The sequence below is a fragment of the Neopsephotus bourkii genome, unplaced genomic scaffold (genome assembly GCF_033783945.1).
Source record: "Neopsephotus bourkii isolate Nb327-2 ecotype Australia unplaced genomic scaffold, CSIRO-AGI_Nbou_v1 NB_360, whole genome shotgun sequence".
NCBI classification, from domain to species: domain Eukaryota; kingdom Metazoa; phylum Chordata; class Aves; order Psittaciformes; family Psittacidae; genus Neopsephotus; species Neopsephotus bourkii.
In genome coordinates, this window is record NW_026900866.1 from 1,337,418 (window position 1) to 1,356,986 (window position 19,569).

Below are 19,569 nucleotides of genomic sequence, written 5' to 3' on the forward strand. Positions count from 1 at the left end.
TCAAAGTCCAACTACAGTTTATGTAAAATGATTCAATCAGAAATAGATTGCCATAAAAATACAATATTTCATGGAAAGATAGAGGAAAGCATGATTGAGTTCAGAACTAACTAAAAGGCTATTAAACTTTATGTAAACAATTTAGGCAACCAGGGTAGAAACCTAGGTTAGATTCCTGGCAGTGTTTCAACAGGAAAGGAAGTATCCTAGAATGCCTTTCATGCTTTTTGTGGCACGATTTATGTCTTGCACTGTTTTCACCTAACTTAGCAGCACAGGGAAACACATTTTGGGAATTCTCCTCCAATCATGCAAACCATCAACTAAAAAAAAACCCAAACTAATATCCAAATATTTTGTGGCTTTTAACACTCAGGCTTGTATTGTTCACACTCAAGACTTCTGGAAGATGGAGAATACTCAGGAAGGTCTGGACTTAAAGTAACAGAAAAATACATTAACTGATAAAGCATTTTAGAAATGCAAACTGTAAGGAAGTTGCTCAGATTTACTGAGATAAAAAGTCTGAAACATATGCAAACATCAAGGATTTCCCTTTTCATCAGTTTTTGTCATTATAGCTTTCTGGTTTTTCAATAAATAAAATGCTGCAAATATTTAAGTAACAGTTAATGACTCAACACCCTCCTGGCCATATATTTAGTAAAATCAAGGAAAAGGGGAACCCCTGCTTGGGAGGCCTCAAGAAGCATTACTGTGGTGTTACCTGCCTGTATATTGTCACCAGTTATTACTATTCCACTAGGGCTAAAGAAAGGTTGGGACATATTTGGTATAGACAGAAGTGTCTATGACTAGTGAAAGCCAAACAGGAATCCGTGTACTACTCAGAATAATTATCACAGTTGATAAACCAACACAATTTATAATAGCAACATGGAAGAACATATCTATCTTAAATTAGATATTACATCAAGTGTTTGGCAGTTCAGGAGACCAAGTGGTCCTAAACTAGCAAGGAGAAATATGAGTGTGTTTTCCAGGACAGAAATCTCAGAGAGAAGCTTCATTATGCAGCCTGTAATATCAAGAAGACTGCCACTCTCCTTTAAAGCCTATTAAGTTAGAGCTAAGTTAGGTTTACCCCTATGAATGGATATCTAGAAATTCAAACAGAAGCAGAGCACAAGCAGCACAGAAGATGGGCTTAGCCCATCTGTGCAAGAGGCAATTATAAACATGAATCCATCATTACCTGAAACTAAGCATAAATCATTTACTTAGCATTTCATGCATCTGTTCTGTCAGCACAATTTAAATCAGAACAGACCTCATCGCTTTGCCTTGCTAGGTTCAGGCAACCACAATTACCAGATATACAATTGAAAATAAGATCCCACAAAAACTATTGCAGGCTATGAGCACATGGCCAAGAAAACATATTCCACTTATAAATCTAAGGAGACCTCTTAATGTCTAATAGCAAACAGTGCTCACCATGTTACAACTGCTCACAAAGAGAAACTATAGCACTTGGTAGGGTCCTATCTGAAGTTCTAACTGATAAAAGACAAAATGCAGAGAAACAGATGACACGTTTCAGAAATCCGAGGGGAAAGCAGACAAAATGCACAAAATTGAACCTATCTTGGTCAAACTGGCCCATATAGGCAACAACAAAGCAGTCTCAGAAAGTGGTAAAATGAGAATTTACTGCTTGGAGAAGACCTGCAAATCCACAACAGTGAAAAAACACCAACAAAAAAAGAAGAAAGGCTGTATTAAATTTTACAAACTGAACTCAATAAATACTTGATTTAAATCTGTCCTCCACAGCACACGCTGCCTTTGAAGAGATCTCAGCATCTTTAAGTCTAATCACCAATCTAGATGTCTGTGAAAGAGCAAAAAAGAACTAGAGGCCTATACATATCTCATTCTGACAACTAAATTTGAAGTAAGATCACAGAACAAAATAAGCTGGGAGTTTTACATTTGTTAGTAGGTTGAATTCTTGTCATGGAATTTCGATAAAGCCTGGAGATTAATTTGTTCTCTTCTCTTGTTTTAAAAACAGAGCTGAGAGCCAAAATACTTCCTATGCTGTCAGAAGGGAAAGGAGGCACAAAAAAAAGGACTCTCCCTGTCCTACAGCTATTAGCTTTGGAGAAGCAATCTGTCCCAGTTTGCGTTGGTACATAGAGAAGATTGGAAAGCACTAATCACTCTCATGTTACAATTTCTGTTCCATTTTAATTTTTAGAAAGGAGTACTCAAGCAACCCGAGAGCTCAGCAATTCCAGCAGGGTTAGCGTGAGTTCTCTCCTGGCTTGCTGTGTTACCCAAATCTGATCAAAGGACAAGGACTCCAGAAGCTTGTCCAGCTGTGGTTTTATAATGACACCATTAGGTTTTGCTCTATAATCAAGGTCCCTAAAAGTCTGTGCAGCTTCAGGCTTAATATCTGCGACAAGGTTAACTGAAATCTGCAGCAAGGATAACTACTTTAGCAGATTGTATCAGCAGGAAATATTTAAACACTATTTAAAAGGATTTTAAATAAGCAGATTTTATTTAACACTGCTCTAATGCACTGCAACAGAAAATGATACAACAGAGCTGCTACAAATAAACATAATGCTTTTAGCCTTACCCCAACACCCCACCCTTCTAAATTCCCCAGATCTGTATTATTAAGTCAATGAGTGTACCATATATTCCTGTCTGAAGCTGAAATACAGGAATGCCAGACTCAGACAGCCCATTTGCCCTTTGGTTTTGTGCCTGCTGAATCTGCATTCTGGATATGTGGGATTAATTACGATAGTACCAGTCACTGGCAATGTCAGTGTTGCCTATTCAGGTGTATCAAATGTGCTTTCTAATACACCTACAACTTGTAGAGGAAAGCAGCTTCTCCTCTAAGACTGGTGTACTCTGCCCCCTAGTGCTAGGTGCACCAATTTATTTAAATGCATATCCAGGCCAGAATAAAGACTTGGAGCAGCAGGTGGTCTTTATGTGCCACCCTGGGAAACGTGTCGTTTCCCATATGCATTATCAGCTGAATATGTCTGTAAGCCAAATATAAGGGGTGGGCATGGAATTGCATCATGGTATTGCAAGACTCTAAAATTAGAAAGAGACACCAGGGCATATCTCTTTGAGTCACGTGCAAGATGTTTCGGATAACCAATTCTAACTGCAAAGAGGTAAAGACTAACTTTTCAATGCTCATAATGGTATTAAAGAAGTCTGTTTCACAAAAAGATAAGGAATTCTGACATTCAGAGCTATAATACACATAAATCTAGCACTAACATTGTATTGGATAGCAAACGGCTCTTTCCAAAACACTAGTGAACAGACTGGTTCATTTGGTATTTACATGTAATTCACTGCAACCTGGAAGTTGGGCAATAAACTCATGCCAGAGGTCTACAGAATTTTTCTAGTCTTTTTCCTTTAAGGCAATAGCTGCCTGTCATCTTTGAGCAGGAGCTAAATCAGAGGAAAGCAAATCCTTAGGGCTGGAAATTGATGTTTTTAAATGTAGCTAAACCTAAAAAAACTATATGAAACGTAATCACAAAACCTACACCTTAAACCTTAGAGAACAAGTATTTTCTTCTTAGTGATTCAGGATCTTGCAGTGATACACGATATCACAATTGCCCTGTAATATAATTCTGTGGATTTTCTTGTTCAAGTTGTTTCACTGGGCAATTAGTATTATACAGATACGATGATGAATTTTGCTTTTATTACCATGATTTAAAACAAGCAGTGGTAGTCAGAGGGATAAAAAGGACAAAAACTTTTCTGATTTTTCACTAAAATGTAATAATTGTTCATGGCTGTGCATAGTGTGTGCTGGTTTAGAGCAACATAAAGAAAAAATATAGGTACTAATGTAGAGTTCTCCCATTTTTTAAGATCAGATATGCTAAGCCCTGTTTGCACAGATGTCAAACATCTGCCTCTTCCTCCCAGAAAAACAAGGCTCCCATTTTATCCTGGTTTCAGAGGATCAGCCTTCCCATACTCAGGTCAAATAACAATTTGACTAAGCCAAAGCTTAGTTCATGCTTTTAGACAAAGCAGTGAGGACATCTCTTTCTCACCTTTTCCACGGCTCTCCTTAATATTTTGCCCAGAAACCTGGTTCAAAGCAGTATGTCACAGGTTTTTTAAACTCTTGGGCATGTAATTTAGGATAACTCTACACTTAACTCAGTTGAGTATCTGCCCTTCTAACACAGTTGACAGGGTCTCTTTCCTGAAAAACTGGAAACACTTCTTTCAGGTTGGCATGGAAATAAAAGTATCATACAGGTGAGGCTTAATAAGAATATCTTCCTTTTAAAGATTCATGATGAGAACCATTAGATTCTGCTAGGGAAATTATACAAACCCCATTTGTTAACATTGTCAAGTACCTAGTGCTGCAGAAAATGCAGACACACATCCTCAATGCCAAGCTCAGTGCAAAGATAAACTTACATAGTTTTTGTTTTCTGAAGATATCTACGAAGTTATTTCTCTTTGTAAACATGTTAAATAACAAACACCTTTTCTCTCCCCACATCAAATGCTCAGCACTTAAGAATAGATGAATACTTTTTCTGAAGTTTCTTCACAACAGTAAGGTTTCCACCAAAACAGAACTCAGTACTTGGGTCACATTCAGTCATTACTGCCTCTGCTTTTACTGTGCTCTTTGCATTTATTAGGCCACCTTCCTGCTGGCAGTATTGACACCACCAGATCAGGCCAGTGCAGTGTAGTAGTTTTCAGTATAAAAGCCACCCTGTCTTCTCTTTCATCTAAGGCAGATGGGAAATTTTTCAGACTAATTTAAAGAAAAGAAAAAAAAAAGAAAAAGAAAAAAGAACTGCCTAAGGTTGAAAACTGAAAAGAAATCTCCACATTTCAAAGTATAAGCTTCAGTTTTGCCTGTTAGTGTTTGGATGGGAGAGAGAAGCATATTTTTACCAACCCAGGAAAAATCACTTCAAACTTTCCTAATATGAAAAGCCCCTCAGTGTGTCTCTGTTAAGAGTTTTGAAGGTAAGTGTACAAGCTTCTCCATCTCCTCTCAGCTGCTAGTCATCTCTACAGAAGTAAGGTATAGTAAGGTATGCAGGTTTGGAGAGTAGAACCCTACTGCAACTGCTTTCCTGAAGTGCAGCTATTGGTTACAGGAGTTTCTGCACTCTCACATAGAGGAACTGAAAGTATGAATTTGGGGGCATATTCATATTAGGATTCACACAGCCTAAATTCCACGTGTGATCCTGGACTGAGTATTTCCTCTTGGCTTTTCTCTACTCCTTGGAGACATTAGTCTTCCACTGGAATTCAGGATGTGAAATAGCACCCAGGTTGCACAATGAAGTAGTACCACATAAGGCAAATGCATAAAGGTGAGAAGCAGAAAATAAGAGACAGTTAATAAAGGTGGTGTGGTACAAGAGATGGCTTCATTTCAGTGCTTCACTGCTTATAACACAGAAACTGAGTTTGTCAATATGGGGAAGATATTTAAAGGCACTAATGGATGATGGATGCCTAATAGGTCCCCCTTTTCAATGTGCTAAAGCGTACATTTGCCATATGTGCTTTTAAAGGGTTTCTTTTTTAATTACAGCTCAACCCTCAGAGGAAACAAATACTTGAATTTCCATGAAAATGAATGAGTATTTCAAGCACTCCATAACTGTCAGGATCAGAAAGTCAGTTAACAATATATTTGCAATTATGATGTTGAGAAAACATATCCCTCCTCCAGTTACAGATTAATTAGCATGGGCTTAAACCTACTTTCCATGGTCTGAAGTGAAAGTCAGAGAAGTATTAATTTTTAGACAGAACTGATACCCACATAAAAAGTTAAAAAAAAAAAAAACATTTCAATAGACACAGTACTCAAAAAACACAGAGAATCTATGACTCTGGTATAAACTTCTGGTCAGGAATTCAGTTGTATAGTTATTAAATTAGGAAATCATTTTGGTGAATGAATAGGACACATATGTCAGAGACAATGAAGTTTGTCTCTCTGTTTAGGGTCAATAGCATATTATGTTGAGGTAATAAGTCACTGACATCACTAGCATAAATGCTGAAATGAAAAGCCTTTTCCCTTTCAAGAGGAAGAGGTAGGAGAGAGACACGTATAACACTGGAAAGCCAAAAGCCCTCTTTACTATAAAACCACAACCCTTGCAAAAAAGGGTTGTTTTCTTTACCTTTAGCCTATAAAGAAGAAAGTCTTGGGCTCTGAAAGGAAGCAAAACCATTTCAAATTAAAGATAGATGAAAATCTAAGCAAGGTCTTAAATAAACCCGATTCAGGATATCTGAGATTTCTACTGACCCAAATCCCAGCCTGCTGGCTCACATTGCCCTTCCCCTTCAGGCAGAGTGAGAAACTGGCAGCTGAATAAAATGGATCCAAAGGGTAGGCAAGAGTGGCTCTTCTGTTGTACTGAATAGGGCAATACAATCTGATCCAATAGACATCTCTTTTGAATAAGGAAGATTCTGTTACCGTTTAAGATTTAGAGGTAGAATATAAGGAATCAAGTCCTGCCCTTTTTAAATTTATCCTCTTCTGTATTTTTGAAGAATTACAACAGTTACTTGATGGAACTCCTCTCAATTAGTTTTGGATATCAGTCAGAATACAATCAGACATGAATCTAGAAACAACAAAATAAGGTGAACATCTCAAATGCTTTACATTGCTTGGTCAGTTTTTAGCCATGTTGCAGGCGAACACATCAGTAAAACTATCTGATGAAATTCCAGTAATGAGTTTAATAAGATTGGAAGCACAACTATTTACACTTCAAGATTCTTAAGAATAGTGTTATGGTATAGCAATAAGAGATTAATGGAGATCTTGCAAAAGAAGATAAATGGCACTACAAGAATACCAGAAAACTGGGGATATGGCAGAAATTAATTGAACCTATACTTTTGATAAATATTAATTTTTTTCCAGAAGAAAAATGCACCCTAGTTTGAGCTGTCATTACACTAACCAATATCCTATTTTTCATATTATTAGTAATACATAATGTGGTAGTTTATATTCAAAAACAAAACGAGAATGTATATACCTTGTGTATTTATCCAGAAATACACTAAGGTTACTATGGTTACGAAAAATCCATTACCTTTGAATACAGAATGAAAAAGTTTGACTTAAAGTGTGCACTATTTATTACAGCAATCATCAACAGCCTTCAGGAGGTTCTCTAACTGGATTCATTTTTCAGTGTCAAAACTGACCCACCACACCAGTAGCTTATGGCCTGTGCAAGGCAAAGGAATTTGATCTACATGAATTTTTAAATATGTTTTATACAAACTCAAGGTGCAGAAATGGCTTTGAATTTTAAGGTCTTACATTAAAAAGAAAGTAGGGTCTCAGTATCCCTTTTCCCCCAACCCCAGATGTCTGATACGAAACACTATTTTTACCTGTACCTACTACCATAAACAATTCTGATGGGTCCAGAGCTGTGCTTATGCTATGATACTTCTAGCTCAATTTTTTTTGTGTGTGTGTATTAATAATGTTAGATTAAAAACACTCAGACACTCCATTAAACTACACCAATTACATTAAAATAGGAAGTCAGATTACTGTGCTTTAGTGCATTGCCAAATAACAGGCATTTAGCTTCTATGTAGTAGTTTAAGAGCACTGGTATAACTTGGTTATTGACACATTGCATCTTATTAGAAGAAAATGGATTATTAGCTTATGCTTTTAACAAATTAATTAAACATGGGCTATTCAGTGTCTCTCTAATTAAGAACATTTAAGGAAGACAGTAGGAAAACTGCTAAACGTGTACATAATATCTTGTCTTCAACACCTTACAGTTTACTTGTTTTGAGAGCTAGATGACACGAGATCAGAAACTTGTAAAACCACTAAAGATGACTCAGGTTCTGTGAAAGAGAGCAATACAGCACAAAATTTAGCTACAGCATTGCAACGTTAATTTCTGAGGGTCCCAACAGAGTGTTCTATGAAGGATTCTTTAAAATACAGAACCCACCAGGGTTTAAAGTGCATCCAACCCGTTTTAAAAGTATTTTCCTTTTCCTCTGAAATAAGAAGGGATCAGTCATCTAATTATTCATAGCAACTATGAGATACCCATCTGACATGCTGCCCACCAGAGAACTCACCTTTTACAACACATTGAGTTCCATTTCCTAAGTAAATTGGTACTCCATTCATATATAAAGTATACTGTGTAATAATACCATTTGGTGTTTTGGGTGGACTCCAACTCATCAGCAGGGACGTGGGAAAGGATATCGCTGTGGGTGATTGCACATCTTCAGGGGCTGGGGAAAAAAAAAAAAAAAGTATAACATTGTATTATATGATATCATATTTCCACAAATGATAAATAATTTCAGTGAGCAGCTACTACCAGAATGATTTTGGCAAAGCTGAAATTTCAGAAGATCTTAAAGGTTTGCAACATGCCAGCGTTTTGAGAACCCTCCTATTACATGTAACGTTTCCTAGACAAACAGAAGCTTCTGTGAAAAACAAGGATGTACTCTTTTGCTTTTTAGGAGAATGATTATGCTCATATAGCTTTATCTTTACAGCTTGATAACACTGAGCAAGGGAAGGGGTACATGATTTTAGTAATGTCCTTTTTTTAATACGAATTATTTCCTCTTCCTTCATGCTTTTATTCCTCAATACAAAGTGATCATTCTTTATAACTACAAATGCAGGTGCCATGTTCTTAGGCACTACCCCTTATTTCACACTTAGTAATGTTTGTTTAGCATCAATTTTATGCATATAATATACTGAACATGGGTAATAATTTAAAAGCTGAGTTCTCTCACCATTCCAATGAGTTATATGCTAGAAGCACAGGCAATCCCATTGAACATCACAAGGGGAGAAGAACTCAGGCCTTACTCTGGGAGGAATTTCTTGTAATTTACAAGCTCTGTGCTAGCAATTTAAAACAATAACTAGCAGTGGCTGGCAATGTGTAAACAATATAAAGTAATGAATATTTCAACAGGGAAACAGGGATAGCTGGAGGGTGTGATATGGTGTTTGTCTTCTGTATCATCAAGTTATTGTTACGAAGAGCATGCAACAACAGCACCGAAAAATAGAAACTCCACACATTGACTTTTTGCTCAATTCTCCTGAGGGAAAAAACACATGTTCCCCATGGCTTTATTTGATCTGTTGGGGGGGGGGAAAAAGCTATTCTTGCCTAAACCTTGCCAATGTGACAGCACATCTGAAAACAGTGGATGTTTTTCTCAAATGCAAGAATTCCCACTTCACTGACTAAGCTGAGAAAAGAAGACATAAACAATTTCTTTTTAACTTACTATAATACACCATACTGTATTTCATGTTTACATCATGGGCATCCATTATTAACTATTTGTCTGCCAGAGGCTACACCCTTTCATGGATAATGCTGTTAGACAAACACAGTTTATCTAAAACTTCCAAGAGGTGATAATTTAATTTACATTTGATTGGTGCTGCTGGCAGTTGCTAACATGTTCACATCAAAACGCTGTCCTGGCAATGTTATTAGACTGCAATCTTGACGTCTGTCCTTGTCAGGACAACATCTTGCATGACTACCTTCTTTGGCAGCAGTTCAACACTTCTTCATTATGGTTGTATTCCACATGACTTCATGCTAAGATTTGATATGTTTCATTGGTACTGCATTACTATCTAGTTTCCAGGAGAAGATAAGCCAAAGAACTGTGGGACAGAGGGAATTTTGAAAACTACTTCACATTATGGAAGATCAACTACTCTCCTATAAATACACATCAAATTCTTCATTATTCAACTGGTGTAAGTTTGGAGTAACTGATGATTTTAACTAGATTGAACACTGTGTTAGAATAACAGAACTAGGAGATTTGTACATCTTTAATTCAGAATAGAGTTAGATATGTCACAGATATTTTGGGCGCATTTCTCCAGTAATTGATGCATGTTACTTATCAGCCTAGTCCCTAAAGTCAGAACTGTAATGTATTTTCTCTTTCTTCCTGCTGTAGTTCTTAATGTAAGCATGGAAAACATTAATTTACACTTACAACCTTTAAGTTTGAGCACAACAACATTTAAAAGGGTTTAGAAAAAAAAAGATGGAAAAACTGAAGAGTGATTAATAAACAACTCAATCGGCATTTGGATGTTTCATCACACTGAAATAATTGTTGCCTATTTCCAGTGTTTAGCAGTTAAAAGAAACTATGGAAATCAACCATTTGATTCTCAATTTCATACTGTGCCATACAATCAATTCTTTTTAGTCAGACTGTCTCTAGATTTACTTCTGAGCCATAGTAAAATGAGGAAGCTTTCATTAATCTTTCAGATGCTTCATATTAATGACAAGGCTCCTGCATGAACAATGTAACAGCAATTAAAAAGCCCATTAATCTGCATTACAGCTATTAAAGATGCATGTCATTAAAGGGTATGGAGTTTGATTCATTTTTGCACCACCCCCCCAACCCCCCCCAAGAAAAAAAAAAATGGAGCAATTATGGTCTGGCAATGCACTTTGTCATCAGATTAGGTTGGGGTTTTCCAGCAAATGGCTTTGCAGCATTTAGCTCTTCTCCTGTTTTATTATTCATGACTGAAATGTGGAAGTCAAGACCTTTGAAATTACTTTACCTTCTTGTGGAGTGGAAATGTTCAATGCATACAAGCTCTCAGTACAGCCACCCAAAGTGCAAGCAGTTAGGGTTACAGCATAGTTTGTGAATGGATGCAAGCCTGTCAATATGCCTGCAATAGAAGAAAGCAAGGTGCTATGCATGTACCATGAACAGGCTGATTATATAAATACAAAGACAGAAGTAAAAAATTAAAGTTTTCCATAACACACACAAGAGATAAAAGATTGTAAGTTTCCATTCCTATTATGCCACCAGTTAAATTTTGCAAAGTAAGTTAAAAGTAAATAGCATGTTATTCCATTCTTAACACTAATGATGCAGTTAATATCTTTAGTTACGCTCACTATAACAGATATCACTTCAAAACTGAGGTGTGTATTTTAATTTAACAATGACTATAGAGGATTTTTTCTTTTCTTAGTCTCTGTCTCACAAAGTTTTTTCACTCATTCGTTTCTCCAAGGAATTTTCACTGTCTCCCAGAACAAAATATTTTATAATGCTTCCTATCCAGTGTTGTCCCCTCTTTATCCCTAAACTTAAGTCTTTTTTTTTGTACAACACATCCTACTTGTATTCCATTACTTCAGTGGCATCATATAAACCATGTATTTGCTATACTACTACAGCAGCATAATTCAGGTGACACAATATCCAAGGGTTTACAAGAAAAATATTTTGTTTTTTTAGGTCCTGCTTATGTTAGTGAAGTTGCTGTATTCTCACACATCGATCAGCTCTCTGTTGTAGCAAATGTAACAAATCACTACTTACTACTTCAGGAAGTTACACAAGATTTTGAACTGAAGTATACAGAGGGTCTACATGGAAAAAAAACTCATTTTCAGAAACATCAGCAATTTCCATTTCAAAGCAGGTCCAACATTAAAGTAATATGGACTTAAAATGCAGTAGTAACTAAAAGATGCCAAATAATGTCAAGTTTTTTTCAAACCATGTTTTAACCTTGACTCCCACAGCTTTTAGTAAAATTAATGGAGTGTTTATTAACAAAATAAAATTTATAGCAAAACATGTTATTTCAGAACTGTTCAACACCGGGATTTCACAAAGCAAAACCAACGGTACCTTACAGAACCATAATTCTTGACCAAACAGCCCATAGTACAATAAGATTGCAAACCCTCTCAGAATTAAGTGTACACAAACAGGTAGAAGAATTCAGTCCTTTCTACTACTTTTCATTCAGCTACTACATAGAATTCAACATAAACTTGGGTTTCATTTAAAAAAGTCTTTTTCCCCACATAAGGGATATTGGAGTCTACAGTAAATTCTTCAGCACAGAAATTTCATCAGCGAAAAAAACATCTTTATTGCCTAAGACGTAGTGCAAAATACTTTTTTCCAGATCATAGAGGGTTAAACACAGAAAAGTATAAGAGGTACTATTGAAATAACCTTCAGCAAATAAACACATGCAGAAACCAAATCCTGTGACATTTGCAAGTTCTCAGTCAAGAGGAGCATGGTATAGTGTAAGCAATATCTCTTTATTCACTCTACGGTGCTTTAGGTAGCAATTCAGTTTTATTTGTACATTTAGCACTTAAAATTGTAGCTTCATTCTCATGAAGCAGTGAATTAATGCTCCTTGCATTTCCTGATGGAAGATATTCCGTGGGGTCACCAATGGCTTCAGGCACTGAGAGTTGCAGTAGCACATATCCAGAAAGATATCCAAAGCTGTGGAAGGTTTGGATTAGGCTTTTTGGTTTACTTCTGGCAAAGTAGAAGGGCTTTATATAGAGCACCTGCTTTATAGGTCTGTGGAAGGCAGCAAGAATTTGAAACAACAAAAAACCAACAAAGCAACAAATAAATCTTTTTGTAACACAAGGTTTACATTTTAAAAAATTATTCAAAGACAACAACTTAAAAAAAATAATTTGCCCATTTCCCAATTAATGTTTTTTTCCTTCACAGGTACTCTTGCACTATTTTCTTTCAACGAAGAAACAGATGTACTGCATAGGTAGGCTATAAGAAAAGTGCACAGATTTTATTTACATACTTCAGCAAACTACTTTTTCCTCATCTGCCAACCTATCTGTTTGGCCAGCATCCACTGTAATCTGTTCTCCTTCATTATGTTAATCTGTGGGCGGAAAGATTTCTGTCATCTTCAAATCGCTTGTACAGCAATGGTAAACACCTTGGCCTGTCTGTAATTGGACAGGTGTCTGCATTGGTGTCACCCAGCTTTTAATTCAATTAAAGAACTGGCTGCTCTCCTCTCATTACCCACTCATTTCCTCTGCACTTTTAGTCAGTCGCTGAAATTTACACTCGGTGCCTGACTGTCTTGGAGTACAAAGTCAGCAGTCCCATAGCAAAGATCGCCACTGATACACGTGAATTCATTTGCAGCACAGCAAAATAAATTTTGCAGTAAAAAACAGCCTATCATTCAATTAAGTTGGTTGACAGCTTTAAAAAACTTTACCTAACTCCTCAATTATATCACTCAGACTGGCATCTCTTGTCTATACACAATAATTGCTGACCAGAGAAGAGTGCATCAGAGTTTCTAAGGTGGGATGCTAGCAAAGCAAAATTTGGTCACAACCACACTTCCATATATTGTTAGAGTTAACAGGAGAGAGACAGATAAATTGTCACTTTGATCAGGAGATAGAATTAGAGGCATCATCAATATTTAAGATGAGGGTCAGCCTCCCACATTTGGGATATGAGCCCCACTCATTCACCCTGACACTGCAGAGAAGCTGAATTCATCTAGACTTAAAATTTACATCATAGACTATGTTCCAAGCCTTAAAATCCACATGGGGAATCAGAGATGGTAAATCATTCTAACACACCACTCCTATCTGCCCACTCCAAGAACCTTTGGAAATAAATTAAAGTTCTAACACAGACATTTTGACACAGTGACCCCATGAAACTGAATAATGTCATTTGTTAAATATGAATGTAAAGTTAACAGTCTAAAACAGTGATCTGGAATCACACCTAGAACATTAAGCCCACTTTATATGCAAAGCTAGTATTTAATTTTCTATACTTTTATTTAAATGATCTTTAATTATTTTCCGTATTTAAAGTTAGGTTTAGAGTTGGGTCAGGGAGAAAATGCTGGTTCATTCTTGTAGATAAAGGATAAAAATATTGACATGGACAGTAGAAAAGGGTCAACAATGAATTTACAATACAATGGATGTGTGGACAAGTCAGTTGTGTCTTTATATCCACTCCATTTGTCATTCTAATGCATACAGTACATGAGAAGATGAAATATTCAGCTTCTTCCTTTCCCTTCTTCATAAAACAGATGTTTCTTTTGTTCAGTACATCTAGAAGGGAGGTCTCCTATATTTAGGTAGGGCAGCCAGATTCTACAGTATTCTGGCAGATTTTGAGTAGAAAAGTAGCACTTCTCATCAAGGAAGAAACTTGCTTTACCACTAAGGTATGAGGGCTAAATATTCACAAGAAAAGAAAACTAGATTCAAATGCAATTACAGTATTTTAGCAATTTCCTCATCCAGTTAAAAGACTTTCATGAAAGCAGCTGCTTCACTGTTCCAATCTGTCATCCTGAGTTGTCAGAAAGTTCCTTCAAAACACCACCAAGTTGTCAGAGACAAAAAGACACACTTGCTTACGGTAACTTACAGAGCTTTCACTCTGCATAATGAATTGATTAAATAACTATAAACTGAGGTGAGCTTTTTAGAATACATTTACTGAAGCAGCTATTCCATAAAAACAAAAACTAAACCTACTCGTGCACAGAGACAACTCACACAAAAAAACTATTTAAACTTACAGAGGTAACACAAGTACTAAAATTCTTTTCCTAACTTCCACAGAAAAATGCACTCACCTAAAACAGTGGAAGTGAACAATTTTGAAAGCCAATATACATCAAATCCAGGCAGTACTTTATATACAGCCTGAAAATTCAGCTCTGCTACTGAATTTTAAGATTCCCAAAGTCAACCACGTAGCTTACCCCCACAAATACCATTTGTTTCACAAGCTGAGTGTATGTCTTGCCAAAGTGACTTTTCCTTCCCAGACTTTTCCATTGTTACCTAACACTTCACCAGGACCTATTTTGAAATACACATACTGCAATTGAAACGGTTTACCTTAATTCTTGTTTAAGCTCTTTAAAATAATTCACCAAATCTCCCCTCCCCAAATCTAAAGACTATTTAGCCAACTTGAATGCCAGAGGTCATACAGCATCTGTCTAACAAAGTCATTGGTGTGTCGAGATGCATCATTGCCACAGTACACTTAATCACAGTCCACTGACCAGAAAAGGAAGTCCTCAACTGACTTTGTTTTTGACAGCTTGTAGCAAAAACTGTATAAGTACATCTGCATATGCATTTCTGGACTGAAAGCCTGGGTACCTCAATCTGTCACATACATCTGCATTTTTAAAGCATTTTCTATCTTAAATTTAGAATGAGTTGCAAAATTTTAAAGAATTATTGAATGAGAAGGCACCTGTTACAACACTTTGGCTCATAAGAGAAAAGAAACAAAATACTTCCTTTAGTTACTGGATTTCTGTGGCATGTAAGAGCCTTTTTTTTCTCCACGGGAAGATTTGACACCAAACCATCTAAGGCAAGCACCACTGGCCTTGAAGGCACAGTTTGGGTTACAGTGGTTCAAAAGAACATGTTACACTCCCCTTAGCATGGGGCATCTCTCTGGCTGCTTTAATTTGCAGAAAAGCTTAGCCCAACAGTCCAGTTTTTCACCAGGAGCTAATTAACCACAGAGAGTATAAATTCTGCAATATCTAACACTATGTTACTCTTAATCCTTTCAGATAACTTTGTCATTGTTCCACAGGATGATTCATTTTAGGATTTTGCAGAGAGAGAAAAAAAGACTCATAACTTTTTTGCAATTTTTTTTTAGATTTATTAATTTTAATTTATTAAAAAATTAATAATCCCTCATAAACATTAAGAAGTTGATTTCCTTTTATTAATAAAAGTTTTGGTATGCAGCTAAGAGTTGACGTAATTTTGATAAAATGTTCAGGTTTATCTAGTCAGATAATTTACATTTCATAGTAATCAATTTATACAATAGCATTGGACTGTAAACATTCATTTAGGCCTAACCTCAGTCAAGTTAGAACCTTAATACTGTAGAATATTAATATAATTTGGTTTAGAATGCATATATTGTAAAATACCCTGGTAGTCTGCTAAAGCCAACTAACTGAAAGGAAATAAGATCCTACATCCTGCCATTCTGATTTAGGGTCATTAGGAACTCAAGCACCACCTGACAACTCACAGAAACCTAACGGGCATAGATGGATCTATTGGCTGCCCTTGTTGCAATAACAGCTGAGGTGCAGCTTTTGGCATATTCCTTCAGATCCTCCCACCAAGAGACATGTGTGTACCAATGGATGTGAGAGATAAAGAGATCAAATCTCCTTAAGACACACAAAGGGAGAAAACAAGCCAACAAGCATAGCAAGACTAATCATTACATAGGTCTCAGTACTTGACATGTTTTCATCTGGTAAGGCTGCATACTGCCTTCCACGTCTCTCAAAAAGTGGCATGGCACTGTAAAGCATATACTCTTGTTCTTCTGTCTATGGGAAATATTTAGGTGTTTTCTGTCATTTATCTGTGCTTCTGACCAAAGGTTATTCCTACTAAATGATGACATAGAGAAATAACTTACCTGAAAATGACAACCATTCTTGTATTTAAGAGTGGTTCAAGCTGATGAAGCACCTCTTGAAAACCGTATTTTCAATACAAGGTTTCAGCTCTTATTACTTTAAACATTTTGTCAGATTTTAGTTGTGAGTAAATGTGTCCCTTCCCATGGCAGGGGTTGGAACTAGGTATCTTAAGGCCTTTTCCAACCCAAACATTCTATGATTCTATACCAGACCTGGTTAGTATGCTGTGACTCTTTGTACCTACAAGAAAAGATTTAAAACAGTCAATATTTGTCTTAATTTGAGTAAGGATTTGGGAGCTCTCCTAGTGCTCTGGCCCTACATATACTTACATTAGTTGGTTTGCAATTATTTTCTACAGATTTATAAAAATATTTTTAACTGCAGCATAGGAGTGTTCTGAGCATAAAATATTTGCACAAACCGAGAGCTTTCAGGTGTATGAAAGTAATATCCAAGTAATTCATTAGTAGTTTCATAGAATCATAGAATCAACTAGATTGGAAAAGACCTTTATGATCATCAAATCCAACCTTTACCCCAGGCCTACCCAGTCCACCACTAAACCATGTCCTTATGGACATGTGGCAAACTACCTGGCTGCAGGAAATGGCTTACAAGCCCCATGTAGAGCAAAGTACCCTGAAGAAAACATTTTCCAAGGGCCACCACAGATATCAAGCTCTCATTTTAGGCTCACCCTTCCTGGCCTTTCTTCCCTGGTTCAAGTAACCCATGGCCCCATGGCCCCACTGGCAAGCCTGGGACTAACAGCCACTTGGCAGGATGCCTCATTTCCACTTCTTAGAGGCTCCCTAGCTAGAGTGCTTTCAAAGCTGAGACACAGCAGAACCGCTTTGATTAACCACATTAAATTAACTTTGCCTGAGATATTCATCCGCCAAACATAAAAGCCTAAAAGGTGAAAAGTAATTATAAACATGTGTCAAGGCAAGGAGGGAACAGTGGCTGTGGGCATTCAGAGGGGAAGATGCTGACAACAATTTTCTCATCATCACTTGTGCAGCCACAACTTGGCTAATGCAGCAATGACACAGGCAGGACACACTGCAAAACCCATACAAAACTGAAAGAAAAATCCATAAGAGGAATACCAAATGTTTGTGGATTCTTTTGCAGAATACCTTATTGAAATATAATTTACAGGTTCCACAAGTGTTCTTCTTCACTGCTCATAATTAGGAATTGGTAAAATTTAGAGGCTGGTTGATCTCATGAATTCTACAGTGAAATTCTTTCTGATTTATAAAGCGTTTTTCTCTTATGAGCTTGACAAGAGAAGCATCAGAGGACGGTGATTAGTAGCACAAAATCCAGTTAGAGGCAAGACAGCTGTGATGTACCCCAGGGGTTGATACCAGGGCAAAAAACTGTTTAACGTCTTCATTAATGACCTTGATGATGGGGGAAATGTGTGCCCTCTGCAACTTTGTGGAAGATGCAAAAGGACCGCTAAGATGATAAAGGGACTGGAGCATGTATTTTATGAGGACAGGCTGAGAAAGCTGACACTGATCAGCTCAGAAAAGAGAAGGCTCAGGGTGATCTATCAATCTGTACAAGTACCTCATGGGTGGGAATGAAGAAGAAGCAGACAGACTCTTCTCAGTAGCTTCCACTGATAAGACAAGACTCAGTAGGCAGAAACTCAAATACATGAAATTCCATCTGAACACAATAAACACAATAAAATGAGCCTTCCCATAGAGGAATATCTCTGTTTGTGGAGACACTCAAAACTCAACTGGACATGGTCCTGGGAAACCTGTTCCACCTGATCTTGCTTGAGCTAGGGAGATGGACTAGATGATCTCAAGAGGTCTCTTCTAACCCTACCAATCCCACTGAGTCTCTGATATTCTGGATTCCAAAGGAAAGTAGAAGCAAAAGCTGCTCACAAACTGCACTGAAACTGTGTTCTAATGTTCCTTTCATTTGTTTAAATACTGATTCTCATTTCTATTCCAAATTCTTATGGCATGTGGAATGCACTGGAATGCAGAGTAAAGCAGCCCAGCCTTTAGGAAAAAAATATTTGATGTGATGACCCTGTACTTCTCTTATTGCTGTGCTGAGTGTAACTGGTATATTCAAAGTCTATCAATGTTATTACATGTTTCTCTGAAGGCAAGATGGGCTAACACAGTATTCCTTGGATCCCAAAGATTTATACTCTTTGTACTCTCACCCTAGAATACAGATCCTGAACCCCATGTTGAAATATACTACCTTATCCAATAAACTCCTGGCTCAGCAATCAGGATTTTAAGGATTTTAAAGGATTTAAATTTGCTGAATATTCTTTTCTGGATGGAAGTGAAAAAAGACATTCTGAAGACTACAGGGGTCACATTTTGAAGGATTTTTGTTTCTGAGGAGTCAGAAACAGGCATTTGAGGCTGTGAAATTATGCTTATTTACAGATTTACTTTAGCTTTAACATTTAGTTCAGATTATCTTCCTGACAAAGGCACAACAGGTTCTTCTGAATTTGACATAAACAGAACAGCCCATGGTGCTTTCCCCTCTGCTGTTGCATTAGCAAGCCTGGCTGTTGGGGTTACTGTAGTATCTTCTCATGGAATTAAACAAAAGAATTTCTAAAGAAATTCCCTTCAAATTAGGGAGAAAAATAAGAAAAAAATACCTTCTCAGCAAACCCAAAGCAAAGACAGATCTTTTGGTGGGGTTTTGTCTTTATATTAACTTTTGATTTACAAGGAAATATAATTCAGCAGCAAAAGACACACCTTTACCTGGCAGCCTCACATCTGTGGGTAACCATTTCTCTATGTCCAGAGGCTACCCCATCTGTGTAGGCTTCACTGAAATCAATGGGCTGAAGGCAAAATAATTTCAAGAGCAGTGATTTAGTTTTTCACTTGTCCCAGCTCTAACCTCAACATGAGGACACAAATTACATATTTCTTACAATGCCAAAACTGGAAAATACATAACTAAACTGTTGGGCAGCAGTTAGAAATAACAAAAGGAAGCACTCCTTCCACACACACAAAACTGAATTGGAAAACTTACTGACACAGCAAGTTGCAGAAACCAAAAGCATAAATTTATTAAAACAAAAGAAAGACAATTCTACCACAGACCATTAAGCATGATGGTCCAGATGCAAC

The 19,569-nt window shown here is 36.9% G+C and overlaps 1 protein-coding gene across 1 annotated transcript in view; it reads right to left on the reverse strand.

Moving 5' to 3' along the window:
* USH2A (usherin) overlaps window positions 1-19,569 on the reverse strand; it is a 375,196-nt gene that overhangs the window by 200,862 nt on the left and 154,765 nt on the right. The window contains exons 31-32 of the mRNA XM_061348575.1: window positions 10,688-10,801; window positions 8,173-8,334 (exon numbers count right to left, since the gene is read on the reverse strand). Of these exons, the coding sequence (XP_061204559.1) occupies window positions 8,173-8,334; window positions 10,688-10,801 (276 nt within the window). The remainder of the gene's footprint in view (window positions 1-8,172; window positions 8,335-10,687; window positions 10,802-19,569) is intronic.